Below are 18,162 nucleotides of genomic sequence, written 5' to 3' on the forward strand. Positions count from 1 at the left end.
CACAGAAGGATCTGCCAGATTTTACGTAGACGAATAAAGGGTCTCGTGTATTTTTGTCCATACCCGATGTTACATGAACTAATTGTATTGTTTTATACTGTGACCACAGATATTATGCAATGCACCGTTTGTTTTTTATTTCATTAAAGGAAGTTTAATTTAAATTGAAGTCGTGTGAGGAACTTGGTCTCGTTGCCTTTTGGTCCCCTCTGCGTGAGGCATGACGGCCGAATGCCAGTGACAGCTTTAACACCTTCCGATCTCTCTGACTCGTGCAATAATGTTGTAGGTTTTCACTAAAGATAGAAGTGGATTTAACAGGATCAGTACTGAGAGCCCCACCACACGGAAAGCTGGGGGCCAGGATCCTGTTGCCGAGGAAGGTCTCCTGGTTCTTTGGTAAGTTCTCATGACCTTATGGGTCTCTCGTCATGAGAGGGGGAAGTTGGACGTTGTTCCTTTCTGCGGATGAGGAAACAAACGCAAGGTTCTGTGACCTTATCGTGACTGGAACACAACGGCTTTTCTGACTCATGACCCAGTCTGGAGCCAAACTGGTCCAGAAGGTGCCGGCCCCTGTGATAGAAAAACAGTGCTCCTTCCCAGGCCACTGGCTTCTGGAGCCCCAACTCTCTGCTGGTCTCTGCCCCCCACCCCACACTCCCCTGTGGGTCCCCTAGTGTCCTGGGTAGGGAGCTTCTCTGTGAGGTCTTCAGGGGCCGGGTCTGCGTCCCAGTTACTAACTTGCCTAAGGATGTAGAAGGTACATGCAGTGTATAAATGCACAATTAATGCCGTACTGTGGGGGATGGCCCGTCGCTCATGCTTCTCGGTGAACCGGGAGGGTTCTGCTCACATCAGAATGTGACATAGTCACAGCTGGGTTTTAGCAGCCCCCTACCGATGACCGAATCTGTTCCTACCTCAGTTTAAATCAAAGACAAAACGACAGGGCGCCTAGGTGGCTCAGTCGGTTAAGCGTCCGACTTCGGGTCATGATCTCACAGTTCGTGGGTTTGAGCCCCGCTTCGGGCTCTGTGCTGACAGCTCAGAGTCTGGAGCCTGCTTGAGATTCGGTGTCTCCCTTTCTCTCTGTCCCTCCCTGCTTGCATTCTGTCTCTCTCTCAAAAGTAAATAAACATTTAAAAAAATTTAAATTAAAAACAAAACAAACATTTGCTTGCCCACATACCATTTGCTTGCCTGGCTAACTTGTACTTGGGTCCCAGTGAGCCTTTTCTGCTCCTCCCGGCTAGCTGAGGGCCCCCTGACAAATGCTGTGGAAGCCTGAAAGTGGTGTGAGGGCAGGGCCCATTCGCTGCTGTGGCCCCAGGGGCCTCATCATGGCAACAGCAAACACGGGGATTATTGTAATATGCCGTGCACCAGGTTAAGTACCTCCAGTCTTCCCACGGTGGCTTCAGCAGACGCTGTCTTAACTGCTCTCCGTGTAACTGGATCTTCCCGATAAAAGCCACTCATTAACTCTGACCCACAGACCACTGTACGTCGCACCCTGTTTTGTTTTGTTTTTTTTTTTAAACATACGGGTTTTGTTATTATTAGGTGTTACAGGGCCAGCAGAACAAGAGATGACCGACACTGAAAAGCTAGTTTGTTTTATACTCACCGATCCCAAGAGGAGGGGGCGCACCGTGCCACACGCTGGGAGGCCACACAGCCGAGACCAGGGTCCATCAGGAGGCGGAGGGCGGGGAGAAGCACAGGCAGCAGCCTTTATCGTGGTTTTCACGGGGAAGAACGGGAAAGGCAGGGTCCGCAGTTTGGTTAATTTCATTGGGCTCTGGGGTGCAGAAAACCTAGTTTTCTGGTACCTGGCCCTGGGGTGAGGAGGGCAGGAGACAGTGGTCCTGAGTGTGGGTGCCGCTGGAGAAGGTGGCGGGGGCGTGGGCTCTGGGTCCGCGGCTTTGTGCGTGCAAGGCGTGCTCACAGTGAATCAGTTCCTCTCTCTAGGAACTGGCCGGCTCTGGGAGCAGCGGTCTCCAGGGTCAACGAGGCCCTAGATATCAGAGTCTCAGAAAACAACATAGAAGGACATGATTAATACGTTCGCCACTTGAGGCTCGCCGGCTGCACGGGCACACCTGAGTTCCACCTGCAGCGGCGACGTTCACCTCAGCCCTCGCCGTCCTGATTATCCTCCAACCTGTTTGTGCCACCAGTGTGGCTCCTGTGATTACGTAAGTCCATTGCACGGCCACCAGTTGAGACGTGAGTGCCAGAGAAAGAGGTGCGGTGACGAGACGCCTAGACATTTACAGGTGATGACCCTACTCCCACCCAGAATTTGGACACTTAGGGAAGGACTTGAGTTTAGGAATCCTGCCATCAGTCCCCGCTTTGTGTTTCTCTGGACACCCTTTGAAATAGCCACTTGGAGGGGCTCTTTGGGAACAAGACCCTGTAATACACGCGTTTGTAATTTCAGAAGCTCACATAGTTATTTATTGAACAACTTAAAATATTTTGTCACAGGGGCACCTGCGTGGCTCAATCGGTTAAGTGTCCGACTTCTTTAGCTCAGGTCACGATCTTGCAGTGTGTGGGTTTGAACCCCGCGTCAGGCTGTCTGTTATCAGCACAGAGCCTGCTTCCCACCCTCTCCCTCTGCCCCTCCCCAGCTCCTGCTGTCTCTCTCTCTCTGTCTCTCAAAAATAAATAAAAATTTAAAATAAAATAACCATTTAGAGTGAAGCCCTGGAAAAGTTGGAGTGAGACCCTCCACCCCAAGCTCCTTAAAGTTAATAGGGGTTTGCTCCCCTGCTCTCTATCTTGTGCTCACCCGTGACCTTGGCACGGAGGCCACCCTAACCCCAGCTTGGTGCCCCTACCCCCGTTGGCTGGGTTGTGTAAGTAATAAATCTTGTGACTTTACGTCCTTTGTGTGAGTGTCTGGAAACTGCACCTTCCATCAAAGCGGCCCTGGGGGGCTTGGATGCTGAGGAAGCTACCTGCTGACCCACGTGTGTGGCTCGTGCCCCCTCATTCAGCAGGTCATAATCTGCATATTCTTAACTGCATACAGCAGCTCCAGCTTGCCAACCAAGTGTGGATAAAAGCAAGATGAATTCTCTGGAAAGGCTCAACCGAGACAAATTGCTTTAAAAAAAAAAAAATGCTATCAATAGGTCCAGGCAAAACTGTTAAAGACTGATGGCGGACAAATCACGAAAATGTGGAAAAGATTCTGTACTTTGTTGGCTTCGCAAATGTTTCTTAAATTCTTCATTTGAAAGAAATCGTAAGTTCTTACTTCATTTGAAAGAACTCAAACTTTAAAGTTTTAGACTAGACATGATAGGTTTGGTCTCTGCAGGAAAGGGTTAGAAGGCTCCAGAAAACAGACCCATGCTCCAAGGAAAGACCTGGGCTTATGTCGAGAGATTGGTGAATGAATATGTTGGTTGAGGTGAAGATAACGTGTAAGATACATAGGAATCTTTTTCCAATTGAAAATAACATGCGTAACGTACATAGGAATCTTCTTCCAATTGAAAATAACATGCGTAAGGTACATAGGAATCTTTTTCCAATTCTCAACTTTACCTGACATTTTCTGTTCATTGACCAACAGCTCTAATCATTTCAGATGATAGAGTTCATGCTGTTAATATTCCTGTTCTTAGAAATAAGGAAATGATAACACATTAATTTGCTCAAATGAACTAATTGAATTGAGACCTTTCTGACTCCAAAGTCTATACATTCACGCCCCCCCCCCACTCCTTATCTACAGAGGATACATTCCAGGACCCCCAGAGGACGCCTGAAACCACAGATAGTACCAAACTGTATACTTAATGTTTTTTTCCTATGTGTACATATATACAGTTTAACTTACAAATTAGGCATAGTAAGAGGTTAACAACAATAACTACTAATAAGATGGGACAATGATAACAATATACGATAACAAAAGGTGAATGTAGTCTCTCTTGTTCCCAAAATATCTTGTTGTCCTGTAACTCTCCTTCCTGTGATGAAGTGAGGTGAGTGACGGATGTCAGCATTGTGATGTAGCGTTAGGCTACTACTGACCTTGTGGCGGTGTGGCAGAAGGAGGATCACCTGCTTCCAAAAGGCTGCAGGTGCCTGCAGAAAGTAAAGCCGTGGGTAAGGGAGAAATTCCTGTGCGTGTTGTAAATCAGTACACCAGCCACAGAGCCTGAATATTTTAAGCATTGAGTATTTGTTGACTAGATAGATGAGTCAGCACTGGATCCTATCACTACGAAATTTCATAGGTCTTGTAGGAGAGGGTGGCACATAAATAATTCATTTTATTACCATATAAAAATGACAGAATCTACAAGCCTAGATTTTAAATTGTTTTGAATGAACAGGTATTTCCCAGGTAGGGAGGGGGCAGGGTTCCAAGGAGAGGAGTTAGTATCTGCACAGTTAAAGAGGGAAACAATGGTAAGACCCAGCAGAAAGACACCGTTCTGTGTCTGAAGGGCAGAGAGTTGACAAGGGCTGGCTCATAAAGGTCAAGTCAAGGAGTTTGGACTTGATCTTCTAGAAATATTTGAGGAGCCACCGAAACATTTTGATCAGGAGAATGCCTGGCTAGGTTTCTATGTTACATTAACCTGTTAGCGGGGAGGGTGGTGTGCAGGGAAGGCTGGGAGATGAATTGAACTGCGTTAGTCCAGCAGAAAAATCGAGGCCCCCGGTTGTGACAGCAGCAGGTAGGATGGACTCCTCAAAGATTTGAGGAAGAGCCAATAGGACTTTATAACCAGATGTGGAGTGTGGAGGCCAGAGCGTGGGTCTGGGTGGATACAGGCGCGTCCAACCACGTCGGACACTCAAAGTGTGAACAAGAAAACAAGGATTTCAGCTTCAGACTTCAGTTTGAGTTTCCTGAAGGACCTTCAAATGGACATGTTCTCCACCAGCAAGGTGGTTGGGCTGGCACTTAAGGGACAAGGTGGGGTTGGAAGTGTATGTGATGGTCCGCATACAAATGGGGGATGAGACACAGCTGTCAGTTACTCCCTGGTAGGAAATTTAAGGACTAGCCCTTAGCAAGGGAGTATCTGGAGATGGCAGATGGCCTAGGAATCCCTTCTGCTGCTCTTTCTCTTCTGCTCCCGTCCCCGACTCCCCATCTTCCACGCCCCATCCCCATCCCCACCCAACGCCCTGGCTCTTGCCCCTGCCCACAGAAGTCCAGTTCAGCCTTTGCCCCACAGACAGGAGTCTCCATGCCCCATGAAAAGCTCTTTGGCCTTGGTTAACTAATTGTCAGCTCCTGGTGGAGCCAGGCAAGTGGGAAGAGACCTGGGTATCATTCTCCATCGCGGGGCCAGGCCACAGCTGGGCCCTCTCAAAGCCTGTTTCTTCCTCTGCCTCACAAGGGTGTTGACTGAGGTCAGTATGGTCCCTTCCTGTGGGGTCACTGCTGGGTGCTCCACGAATGTAGGCTCGGTCCGCAGGCTTCCTCTGCCTTGGCAAATTCAACACCTGTGGGATGGCCCTCAATCTGACCTAAGTTGCAAGAGCTCAAACAGGGAAAATCATGACGAGCTTCCTACTGACCCCTTGGGGTTTTTCTTTTCCATCTCCCCCCACACTCTGCCTTCTGGAATCACGAACGGCAAGCCAGAAGGTATACTAGCAAGAGCACTCTCACCACACACCTGGCAGGATGGCTAAAATCAAAAACACAAGAAATAAATGTTGGCAAGGGTGTAGAGAAAGAGGAACCCTCGTGCATTTTGGTGGGAATGCAAACTGGTGCAGCCAGTGTGGAAGACAGTATGGAGGTGCCTCAGAAAGTTAAAAATAGAACTACCCTACAATCCAGCAATTCCACTACTGGACATTTACCGAAAGAATATCAAGACGCCAATTCAAAAAGATACATGCACCCCTGTTTATTGCAGCATTATTTATAATTGCCAAATTATGGAGGCCGCCCAAGGGTCCAGTAATAGACGGCTGGATAAAGATATGGTGTATGTATACACACACACCCACACACCACATACACCATGGAATCTCATAAGAAAGAAACCTTGCCATTTGCAACAGCATGGATGGATCTAGAGGGTATTATGCTAAGCGAAATAAGTCAGAGACAAATACCATATGATTTCACGCATGTGGAATTCAAGAAACAAGACGAAAAGCAAAAAAGAGACAAACGAAAAAACAGACTCTTAACTATAGAGAACAAACTGATGGTTACCAGCGGGGAAGGGGGTCGGGGGAATGGGTAAAATAGGTGATGGGGATTAAAGAGTGCACTTACTGTGATAAGCACTGGGTGATCTGTGGAATTGGTGAATGACTATATTGTACATCTGAGAATAATATAACACTTGAATGTTAACTGTACCGGAGGTAAAATTAAAAAAATAAAAATCACTCAGCCAAGAGCGAATAGGCATCCATTTCCTAGCCATACAATCTTGGCTAGGTCAGTTGATCCCTCTGAACCTCCGTTTCCTCATCTGTAAGATGGGATTAGTCATACCTGTCACATGGTGATGTGAGCTATTCTATAAAATCGTGTATATGAAAATACCTTGCACAAAGCCTACATGTAAAAGGTCCCTGTTGAAATATGTTGGGGCCTGAATGGTTCAGAGAGGAGGCCACATATCTAGCTGTTGTGATTTTGTGGGCTACGTGTGCATTTCAAGTCTCAAAACCCACACATTTCTTTTTATTAATCTTCCAGGAACTGGAACAAAATTGTTTCTTTTGTACATTCCTGTGTTGCTTTGTCCATTACTGGCTCTCTCCCTCCATCTGATTCAGGAAATTTTTACATTCTTTTCAGCTGATACAATTACAATGCAGTGATTCCCCAGGTAATGGAATAACACTCTCTCTGGCTCTCTTTCTTCTTTCTTGTTTTTTCCCCCTGTGGACAACGAAAAGCTTCTTTTTCTTTTCTTTTTTCCTCTCCAGAAAAGAAGCGACATCACTCAGTCAGTGTTAATTTTGGCAGAAATGGAGCCACTACAGTGAAAAGGGGAAAAAAAACCATTCTTTCTGGCAACGGCTAGAAATGAGAAGTTGCATCGTATTTATTTGGTTGAATGTATTTCAGGAATACCGATACCGTGTATTATTGGCAACGATCGTCTCTGTGGTCAATGCCCATTTCTAAACTAATTCTTTTTTCAGGGCATGTGGCAGATCGATTACATCAGTGCCTCCAGTTCTTTACCTGTCCTTCTCCCTGTCACTTTGCAGTTCTCCTCACTAGAAAGATGATGGAGGCTGTTAACCTATCTCTTGCATTTGGACTTGGCCACGTGACTTGCTTTGGTCTATGGGATGTTTGCAGCCATGATAAAAGTAGAAGCTTTAAAAAGCACTGTTGTGTTTCCATGAGTTATTTGGCCCCCTGATGTCACCATAAAAACCTGCTTGGGCTAGCCTACTAGAGGGAGTGCGAGGGATGCAAGCCAAGGCTGTTCTAGACCGTCTGGCTCTGGACAGGTGACCCACAGGCTTGTGAACAAAAAGAAATGTTTACTGTTGTAAGCCACCAAAGTTTTGTGGTTTGTTCCACAGCAATAACTAACTCATACAGTGTGTTTGCCTAAAATTTTGGTGCCTGGGGATGACCCATGACTTCTCCAACTGAAATGATGAACAAATTACTGTACTTCAAGCCCCATTGATGTTACAGTTAACAGCCTGGAGAGTAGTTTGAAATCCCCATTCAAGGTAAACTATCCTTTAACTGCTCCCTAAATATAACCTGCACATCCCTGCCTCTGTATCTTTGTACATTTCATTTCTCCCTACTGGAATTTCCTTCCCTCCCTCCTCTGCCTGTTTGAATCATACAGATCCCCAAGGACCTACTTAAAACCAGCCTTTTCGGAATGACCTATGGCTGTTCCCTGCCTACAGTGGCCTCTCCAGCCTATTAACTCTTAGGATATTTCTCGTTTGAGCCATAAAGTGGATACTCAACACACGCTGCCTTATTTGGTTACCCTCCCTCTCCCTCCCTCCTTCCTTCCCATTTCTTCCCTCCTTCCTTCCTTCCTTCCTTTTTTTCTTTCTTTCAAACAAATACATACATATTCATGCACATATATAAAGCACATATGGAAAAAATGTTAAAAATTGTTTGAATATAGGTGTAGGTTTGTGGTGATTTTAAAATAATGTCCATGAATTCTTGACACTCCTCCTTTCAAAACGCACAGCCTAATTTCCCTCCCCTTGAGTGTGGGCTGGACTTAATGATTCCCTTTTGACAAGTAGAATAGGGTGGAAATGGTAGTGTGTAACTTTGAAACTAGGCCATAAAAGGCACTACGTCTTCCTCTTTGGCCTCAGTCTGGGGGGAGCCAGCTGCCATGTTGTGAGGACACTCAAGCGTTGCTGTGGAGAGGCCCACGTGATTAGGAGCTCATGCCAACTGTCTACTGCTTCTTGTCTATGGTTGTTTATTAAACTAGATTTCAAGTTCCTGGAGGGAAGGGCTCATCTTCCACTTGTTTTATCTCCAACCCTTATATCATAGTACCTTGAAAAGGGAAGTATAGAGCTTTTCACTAAACACATTAATATTTATAGGTTGACTAACATTGGAGAGCTAATTGTTAGGTATCATCACCAATAAATAACACCAGAGGGAGAGAAAGTGGAAACTAAAAAAGGGTAGAAGCTAGAGGCTTCCAGACCCGAGTTTGTTGAATGTTACCCTATCGTACTATAATTGCCACTGGGAAAGTAAGTCCTATCTTAAATGCTGCTTTTACCCTAAAGATTGGCCTGATGTCCCATTATCCTCAAATCAGCTATGCCTTCTCCCTTCTTCAAATGTCCATCTCTTTATTTGTATTTCTCCCAGGTGACCTCACCTAACTTACCTTGTGTGATAGCCAATCGTGTTGCTGTTCACCTCCACCCAGCTCCAGCATCCCTCAGAAGATCCTCAGATCAGAGGCTACCTTCTAATTCCAAATGCATCTCTAGCTATTTGTCCTCTCTCTCTCTCTCTCTCTCTCTCTCTCTCTCTATATATATATATATATATATATATATATATTTTTTTTTTTTACAGAGTTGATCAAGGTTTATTCATTTATTATTTTTCCCCTGATATTTAAATCAGCTTTACTAAGGTAAAAATACAAAATGCATCCACTTTATGGATACAGTATAAGGAATATTTTAAGTACTTTATTTTCTAGACTAATTTTAGGCTTATAGAAAAAAACTTACAGAAAGTACAGTGAGTTCCCATAGGATTTCTCTGACCCCTGAAAACATTTCTCTGTCAGCAAAGTAGCAGGGTACAAAATCAACGTACAGAAATCGGTTGCATTTTTATACACCAATAATGAAGCAACAGAAAGAGAAATAAAGAAACTGATCCCATTTACAAGTGCACCAAGAACCATAAAATACCTGGGAATAAACCTAACCAAAGATGTAAAAGACCTGTATGCTGAAAACTATAGAAAACTTATGAAGGAAATTGAGGAAGACATAAATAAATGGAAAAACATTTCATGCTCATGGATCGGAAGAATAAATATTGTTAAAATGTCAATACGACCCAAAGCAATCTACACATTCGATGCAATCCCAGTCAAAATTGCACTGGCATTCTTCCCAGAGCTAGAACAAGTAATCCTAGAATTTGTATGGAACCACAAAAGACCCCAAATAGGCAAAGTAATATTGAAGAAGAAAACCAAAGCAGGAGGCATCACAATCCCAGACTTTAGCCTCTACTACAAAGCTGTAATCATCAAGACAGTATGGTATTGGCACAAAAACAGACCCATAGACCAATGGAATAGAATAGAGAACCCAGGGTTGGACCCACAAATGTATGGCCACCTAATCTTCGATAAAGCAGGAAAGTGTCCAATGGAAAAAAGTCTCTTTAGCAAATGGTGCTGGGAGAACTGGACAGCAACATGCAGAAGAATGAAACTAGACCACTGTCTTACCAGTAACATCTGCCCCAGCCTACCTCTGTGGACCCTTCTCCCTCCATACCAGCCTCAAACTTTACTCCAACAGGGGAACGTGACTGGTGCATTTGTATCCACACTAGACTGCTTCTCCCCCAGCTGTACCTGCCCCTCTTCATTCCTAATTGTCTCATTTGGCCCAGCCCCGCCCAGCCTGACCTTGCCTCCTGCCCACTGACTTTTCCTACCCCTTTCAGCAGCTGCATTGACTGTTGTGCCTGAAAACATTGCATTGTGATTATCTGAGTAGGTGGAAGTTTCCCGAGAACAAAGGCTGGGTTGTTAACATCTTCGTTTGCGCAGAACTTAGCAAAGCACCCAGAACACAGTAGTACTAAACAAGTTGGATGGATGGATGGATGGATGGATGGATGGATGGATGGATGGATGGAACGAGCAGAAATCTGCCTGATACTGTGGCCTGAAGCAGACCAGTTCATTACTGACGTATCTAGATGTAGCCTTGACCTAGGGAACGAATGTCTTCAGTGAGCCTATCCTTGGATGATCTTGTCTTCTAGGGTGAGTTGGCCTGGGTTCAGTGCAAACTGTCATATTTAGGCATTCATTGACCATCCTTCGTGCCAGGCCAATATGGGGCAGATGAAGATTCACTTACATGTCACATGATGGCAGATGATTTTACTGAGCATTTACTAAGTACCAGATACTGTTCTAGGTGCTTTAAGTGAATTAGTTCATTCAATTCACACAGCAGTCTGATGGGGTACATACTATTAGTATCTCCATTTTGTAGATGAGTTAGAAAAGTTAACAAGCACATAGAGCTATTAAAAATAGAATCTTCATGCAAACCCAGGCAGCCTGATTCCAGAGACTGACATTACCAGCACCTCATGTCTCCCCAGGTTCGTGTTTCCGGGGGTCCTTGCATTTCTCGGTCCCTTCCTCTCCCAAGTTGGAAGGACAGGTAAGGGCTAAGAAGAGAAAATTTCAGCTTGGTTTTTTTTTATTTAGTCAGTTATATTCCCTCGTGATTACTTAAGGATATGCAGTTAGCCAGGATGGGGTCTGTATTTTCTTCTTTCTATCTGTATACATTTACTTACCCAGTGTAACTTTTCTCACCCAGATTTGAGTGATTAGCAAAAAAAGTTCATGATGCAAACGGTTTTGCTCTGTGCAAACCATCTGTCTTTCTCAGTGGGCTGGAAACCACACTACTGCTTCCTCTTTACCTTTGTAGTGAGAGCACAGCCTTTGTCACTGGGTGTCTGAACAACTTCAGTGACACCGCCAGGAGAGGTCTGTACTGGTCCAAATGGCACACATCCTATACGTGGCATCTCTCTTTCTCCTTCTGAGTAAGTGTCATAATTGTGCATGTCTCTGTTGTCACCGGAGCTAGTCAACAGGAGGCTGGTGGGTGGTGGAACAGGACAACTTGGTACTTAACAGGAAAAACCGTGCCACACATCTCTGGCGCAGGCAGTAATTTTTGACTTACTGATAATGGTTTCATGGTTTGCCTCAGCATCCTCGAGTTCCAGGGAGGCGCAGTGCTTGGTTGAGTCCCACAGACCTGGTCCCACTGGATTTTTTTTTTTTTTTTACATCTGTCTGTGGGGCCAGTTCTGCCAGTTTTGCTGGTCCTGCCTTTACCTTTTCTTCCTGGGCTAACCCATCCCTGGAGAGAGTGAGGGCCCAGCTCCCCAGACTGACAGGTGGCCTGAAGGTTTCTCTGATGTGTGAGCCTTGGGGATGTGGCTGGATGGAAGGAAAAGGTATTAGGGTACTTAGTAGTTTTAGGTTAAGCTAAAAGAAGGTTCTGGACATCACCCACAAACTGAAGTGGGGGAATTGACCTGAGGGACTGAGAAGGGGCCAAGAAGATTCACTGGGCTCCGCTAAAGGGCATATGGAGGGGCCTTAGCTATGGCTAAGATGCCCAGGAGCATCTAAACATATTAGAATAGGGTGGAGGAAAGGGACATTTAGGGGTAGACTGAAAAGCTGATGGCCTGGGTTGGGAATGAGATCTTTCCAGAGCAAGTAGCAGGTACTGGTTTTGTGCTATGGGTTCCTTTAGCATCTGGTGAAGCCTAGAGAACCCACCTTAGCATCATTTTTCAAATGCCTAAAATGAAATGCATAGGATTATAGGGGAAGTCAGTCATGCTGAAATGCAATCATCAAAATATTTTTAAAGAGTGACGTAGTGATGTGTCTGCTTCTTTACGGATTCCATAAGGAGATCTAGAGGTGGTCTGTCAACCACCAAACTTCAAAGCAGGAATGAGTATGAATCATATTTCAAGATATTTTCAACAACTGTAATATGATATGGAAATATCTATGGTTTGCTGTCTACATTCATGACCAAAGGAAATGCTGAGTTCTCGTTAAGACTTGTGAAGATAAAGATGTAGGTTTTTGTTTTTCACTGGAGTGTATGGGCCCTGTGATCCTGTGTGTGGACCCAGGCTAGGAACTCTTGCTGTAGAGACTAGATTGCGTTAGTGCGGGGACTCAAGTGACGGTAGGGGAACTAAGTGCTGTGACTAAAGCATGGAGAGGCTACAGCATTCAGCACATTGGGGTGCTTCATGAACACTAGCTTGAACTGAACTGGGTTCAGTGGATGTTGGATTGTGTGAGGCAAGGCTCAGATCCGGGGCCTGATGGGCAAGAGGTGGTCTGCAGGATTCATTACAAGGACCAGTTAGTTGCTGGGCGATGGGCACCCCCCAGACTGGCTTGGCAAGCTTTGATGGCTGGGTAGTTGGATGGGGACCTTCCTATGTGCCCTGGTCACTTGTTGAGTATGAATCTTGGTGAGGTTTTGTTTTTTTTTTCCTGAGTATGATTCTTAAGTGTATGTGCTTTGTGTATTTGGACTGTGTGTTTGGCCTGTGTATTGGGGAAAACGGAGTGTACATTGTGCAACAAGTCAGACGTTGCAAACTCACACGCTTTCTTTTTCTTTTTTTTTTTTTTCTGGTGAGCAGGCTGGAAGCCCTGGGTGAAGGCAGGTTGTAGGCAGGTTCAAAAAAGAGAAGCTGGAAGCTTTTCCTTAACTCATGTAAACAATTACAAATATATATGAGGTGTATATTTACTACTTCTTTTATTGTAATGTTTAGTATTTTTCTTATAAAAAATTTTTAATGTTTGTTTATTTTAGAGACAGAGAGACAGAGCACAAGTGGAGGAGGGGCAGAGAGAGCCAGAGACAGAATCTGAAGCAGGCTGTAGGCCCTGAGCTGTCAGCACAGAGCCCGACGCGGGGCTCGAACTCATGAGCCGCGAGATCATGACCTGAGCCGAAGTCGAACACTTAACCGGCTGAGCCACCCAGGCGCCCCAACATTTATTATTTTTGAGAGGGAGAGCGGGGAAGAGGCAGAGAGAGAGTGAGAGGACTCAAAGTGGGCTCCGTGCTGACAGCACAGAGCCCGATGCGGGGCTCAAACTCCCTGTGAGATCATGACCTTTAACCAACACAGCCACCCAGGCGCCCCTGTATTTATTTCTTCTAAATTCTGACCCACTATCCAGCACTCATTTTGTGTAGAGCCACAGTTTTTATGTGAGAACAATAAATCAGGAAGTAACTTGAAAGAACTTTGGAAGCCCACTCTTTGTCCTTCCTTATACATATGGAGGGAAAATTATAAATCATGAAGGAAATTCAACCCTGATCAATTGACCAGTTGTGTTGTTTAGCAAATGTATACTTTGTCCAAATTATTTTTTTTAAATAAGCGTAAAGACCGATCGGTTCTGTTAGAACGTGGTGCTAGACGAGGTGAATGTCGTGGGTAGATGAGCTCTTGGACTTAGCTTTGCCTGCCTGATCCATCACCCCTCACGCTGACTGCCCTACATATAAAAACCACTAAGGTGGGAGGGAGGGTGCTGGGGAGGGGCCGATTTTTTTTTTTTAATCGTACTGAGACTTTATGCATAGAAAAAAATGCTTTTGGTTGGAAGTTCTCTCAGCCTCCAAGTGTATAGGGTTGTTATACGTGAAAGGAAAGAGATACTGCTTTCCTTGACGTTCTCCAGGTAGGTTTTGTGTAAAGTGGGATCATTGGGAGTTGCTGTTTTTGTGTGTCAAAAATGGTCAATTATGGGCCATTTTATATGATTCAGCCTAACAGCTTCCATGTAAGTAATATTGTAGTCGTAAATTTGGCAGTCCCGGGGATATTTCTGAACAAAGCCAGTACCCGAGAATTCTCTGTGTTTCAAAAGTGTGACCCCAGTGGAGTATGTCGGCGCCCAGATGTGTGCCCGTTAGGCAATGGGAATTTGAGCTGCCATGCAAAGATTTCTAACCCTCTGATTGGAAGAGAAAGCAACAGAAGAGCCCTCGGGAGTAGTTGACCCCTGAGGAGGATGTGTGTACAACATATCCCACAGAGAATGTCCTTATAGAAGATGCTTCAGCGCATGGTCCCAATGCATAGCCATTTGAGTTGACCTCTGCCAGCCATTCCTTTCGCATTAAAAATACCTATGAAACTTCCACACGGTTGCTCCACTTCTCTGAGAAAGCAGTCCCTTCCCACTCATGTTCTTGACCTCACGCCTCTACGAGGGCCTTCCTCCATTCATCATCCTCTCTGGCATCATCCATCTTTACCCCTCTGCACCTTCTCTGTCCTTAAACATGTCCTTCCAGCCCTCCCTGCTCCTCCCCTCTCAGCTACTCTTTCCAGCTGCCACCCTGTTCTGCTTCCTGTCCCCACAAGACGTCCTGGGTAGTTTACACCCTTTCTTACCCTTGAAGTCCTCTGTTTCTGCTCTATTGAAATCTCTCTTTACAAAGATTTCCACTGATATCTTCCTCATCAAATTAAAAAGACTGTGCCCTGCCTTTAGGGTCCTTGCCCTCCCAGCAGCGCTCAACAACCAGACAAGCTCTTTTGTGTCAAGTTTTTCCTCTTTTGCTTTCCGAGCTGCTGTGTCCCGGCTGCTCTCCTATCTCCCTCACTCTTCCTTCTGTAGGTCTGTTCCTCATCCTGTCCCTGAACTAGAGAGACCCTCTGGTTACCCTCTCTTCAGCCTTCCTCCTTGTATTCCCTATCATTGCCCGGCACTGTCAGCGACCGAATCTGCACCTGTGGCCCAGAACCCTCGGTGGTTACAAGCAGACAGTCACAAGAAGCAGGGAGAGGCAATGGAGACAGCCAGGGATTTGACATTTGCAAATCTGGGTTGGAGTCTGGTTCAACCATTTGCAAGTCTCACATTGCTAAATATGGGGATATCACAGAGTTCTTAAAAGGATTAGATTACAAATATTTTCCAAGTTGAGTAGACTTGAGTTGAGTAAGTACCAATATATAGGGGTTCCTGGGTGGCTTGGTCAGTTGAACCTCTGACCCTTTTTTTTTTAAGTTTATTTATTTATTTTGAGGGGGGGGGAGGGTAAGAGAGAGAGGGAAAGAGAAATCCCAAGCAGGCTCTGCACTGTCAGCGCGGAGCCCCGATGAGGGCTCAATCCTAAGACCGTGAGATCATGACCTAAGCCTAAATCAAGAGCCGGATGCTTAACCAAGGCACCCTGAGCCTCCGACTCTTGTTTTCTGTTCAGGTCATGATCCCAGGGTTGTGGGATCAAGCCCTGAATCAGGCTCTGTGCTGAGCATAGAACCTGCTTAGTATTCTCTCTCTCTCTCTCTCTCTCTCTCTCTCCCTCTGCCCCTCTTCCCTACTTGCATGCTCTCTCTCTCTCTGTAAAGTTAAAAAAGACAATAATAATTTAAAAAGTACAAATATATATATATATTTAAATATTATTTCCAAATGCTTGCTGGATATCCTTCCTGTTTACTTAATGGTGTTCAAATTTCATATTTTCAAAAATCAAACGCATTATCTTCTCCCTCACCCTTGAACACGCAACAGTCTCTTCCTGATACCCTTATTTCTATTAACAGTACTATTTCACTCTCGGTCAGCCTCACAAAACCTGCCATCATTTTTTATTTCTTCCTGCCTTTCATCTCCATCCACCCCTTCTACCTCCAAGCATCCAAGGCACTGAAAAACTCTCTAGATTGTATCTCCACAGTGGCTTCGAAATGACAGTCCCTTTCTTTCCATTCCGATTGCTGTCATTACTTCTTTCCCGGGCTACCAGAATTCCCTAATGTTTATTTCTAACTTCCATCATCCTACACAGCTGTCAGACTAATTTTCCTAAGACCTTTCCAACACTTCCAGTGGATTCCCCAGCACCTAATCAGTCAAGTTCAAACTTTCAGACATGATAGTTAAGTCCTTCATGCTTTGGGCCCCAAATGCCTATCAACCTTGCCTCCTTCTATTCATCTTGATGTAACCCTTCCCCTGATCCAGTTTATCGCTCCTTAATTCCTAAACAAGTCTTCCAATTCCTACTCATACAATTTTCTCAAGAAGTCTCCCCACTTAAATAATCCTAATCTTTTTGATTCTCCAAATTCCACTTCTCATACCATCTTTCTCCCATAAACCTTCCCTGTTCCCCCCCTTCCTTCAAATTCCTCAGAACAGTGTTATCATCTCCCTGTCTCAGAGAGATGACCTCCACCCTCCTTGACTTATACAGTCACAAAGTTAAAGACCATCCCCATCCCATCTTCGTTTCTTAGTTCCTTGAAGTATCAGGAATACTATAAGTTGTTGAATAAATATTTATTGGATTGGCAAATAAAGCACTAGAAAATGGAGTGCTGATTTTTGCAAGAAAATATTTCAGATGTGGTATCCATCTCTGAAAAGTCATGGAAAATGTTGAAAAAGTGTTGCCCAGCCACCAAAATAATATTGTGGTAACATGCCGTGTTAGAAACAGGTTAGTGGTAACTTAGAAACCATACTTCTAAAAGCAGTCTTTTTTGAGAGAGAGAATGAAAGGGGGAGGCAGAGGGCAGGGGAGAAAGAGAGAGAGAGAGAGAGAGAGAGAGAGAGAGAGAGAGAGAGAGAATCCAAGCAGGCTCCACACTCTGCCCAGAGCCCGATGCAGAGCTCAATCCCACAATACCTACATCATGACCTGAGCCAAAATCAAGAGTCGGACGCTGAACTGACTGAGCCACCCAGGTGCCCCAGAAACCATCCTTCTAAAAACATTTTTATTGTGGAACTATAACACATAAGGAAAGTTAACAAAACATAAACATGCAGTGTAATAAATAAGTAAAAAGTAAAAACCATGTCATCACTATCCAGGTCGTGAGCTAGAATATTGCTAGAAGCACCCATCCCTCCTGCCACATGCCCCATCCAGATCATAACCCTCTCTGCACACACCATCACTGTCCTGCCTTCCGTGATAACCACTTCCCAGCTTTTCTTCCTTTCTAAGTGGCTTTATCCGTTATTTTTCCATTTATTGAACACTCTAGTGTGGTTTCACCTGTTTTTAAATTTTTATAAAGACTGAAATCACTCTGTATATAGTCAAAAAGATTCTCAAGTATTCTGCATCGTTCATTAAACACAGTCATCCACAGTACAACCAGTCACAATCCATCCACTTTCACTTCTGTGTAATATTCCATTTTATGGACATACCACAGTCATGTCATTCAGCTGTTGATGGACATATGCGTGCTGTCCAGACTGGGGCCACAACGAACAGTGCTGCTGTGGGTGTCCTTGCACAGGTAGCCTGATGCACGGGCACACATTTCTTTAAGATATGTGCCGAAGTCTGGCTGGCGTTGCCAAAAATGCCTCAAATGGTCTCTGTTGAATAATGTTTTGGTAAGTAATAAGTTACGTTTTTCCTATATTTATGTTCTAACTTCCGTTCGAACATAATATAAATATATGACATCAACCGGGATTTATGAATAAATTGGCGTATTTTCATTACTACGGGAAATGCGTGTGGTGGATTGGAGGTTTGCTTGTTTCCCAGTTTTGCATTAAGCATTCAGTCTGTGATTTGTAGTGGACTACATCAGATAACCACTTGCCGTTTCTCCCCGTTTTTTGTAGGGCCCCTTCTATCAGAATTGTCTCCGTTCCAGAATTCCTATCCTCAGCCTTCTCCTGGTCTCTGTAAGGCCATTTTTCCTTTCTCTCACTTTCTTCCACTCTAGTCTCCTTGACTTGCTGCTGTTCTCGTGGATTTGCAAAATTCAGCGGGTACTCTGCTGCTGCCCTACCTTCTTACGAACTCTATTCTGTTCGTTCCACAATCCCAGCAATT

At 44.8% G+C, this 18,162-nt stretch overlaps 1 protein-coding gene and 1 long non-coding RNA gene across 2 annotated transcripts in view; one reads left to right on the plus strand and one right to left on the minus strand.

Annotated features, from left to right (window-relative positions):
• Window positions 1-56: 56 nt before the first annotated feature.
• On the minus strand, window positions 57-2,590 carry LOC109502564. Its single transcript, XR_002161236.3, has 2 exons — window positions 1,631-2,590; window positions 57-296 (listed from the first exon to the last, which is right to left on the minus strand). It is a non-coding gene; the product is annotated as an uncharacterized LOC109502564 (long non-coding RNA).
• A 7,143-nt stretch (window positions 2,591-9,733) lies between these two features.
• Window positions 9,734-18,162, plus strand: part of CD101 (CD101 molecule) — a 37,173-nt gene continuing 28,744 nt past the window's right edge. The window contains exon 1 of the mRNA XM_045033340.1: window positions 9,734-11,314. Coding sequence (XP_044889275.1) covers window positions 11,272-11,314 — 43 coding nt within the window. The 5' untranslated portion in view covers window positions 9,734-11,271. The remainder of the gene's footprint in view (window positions 11,315-18,162) is intronic.

This window comes from Felis catus, chromosome C1 (assembly GCF_018350175.1).
Source record: "Felis catus isolate Fca126 chromosome C1, F.catus_Fca126_mat1.0, whole genome shotgun sequence".
Classification (NCBI taxonomy): Eukaryota; Metazoa; Chordata; class Mammalia; order Carnivora; family Felidae; genus Felis; species Felis catus.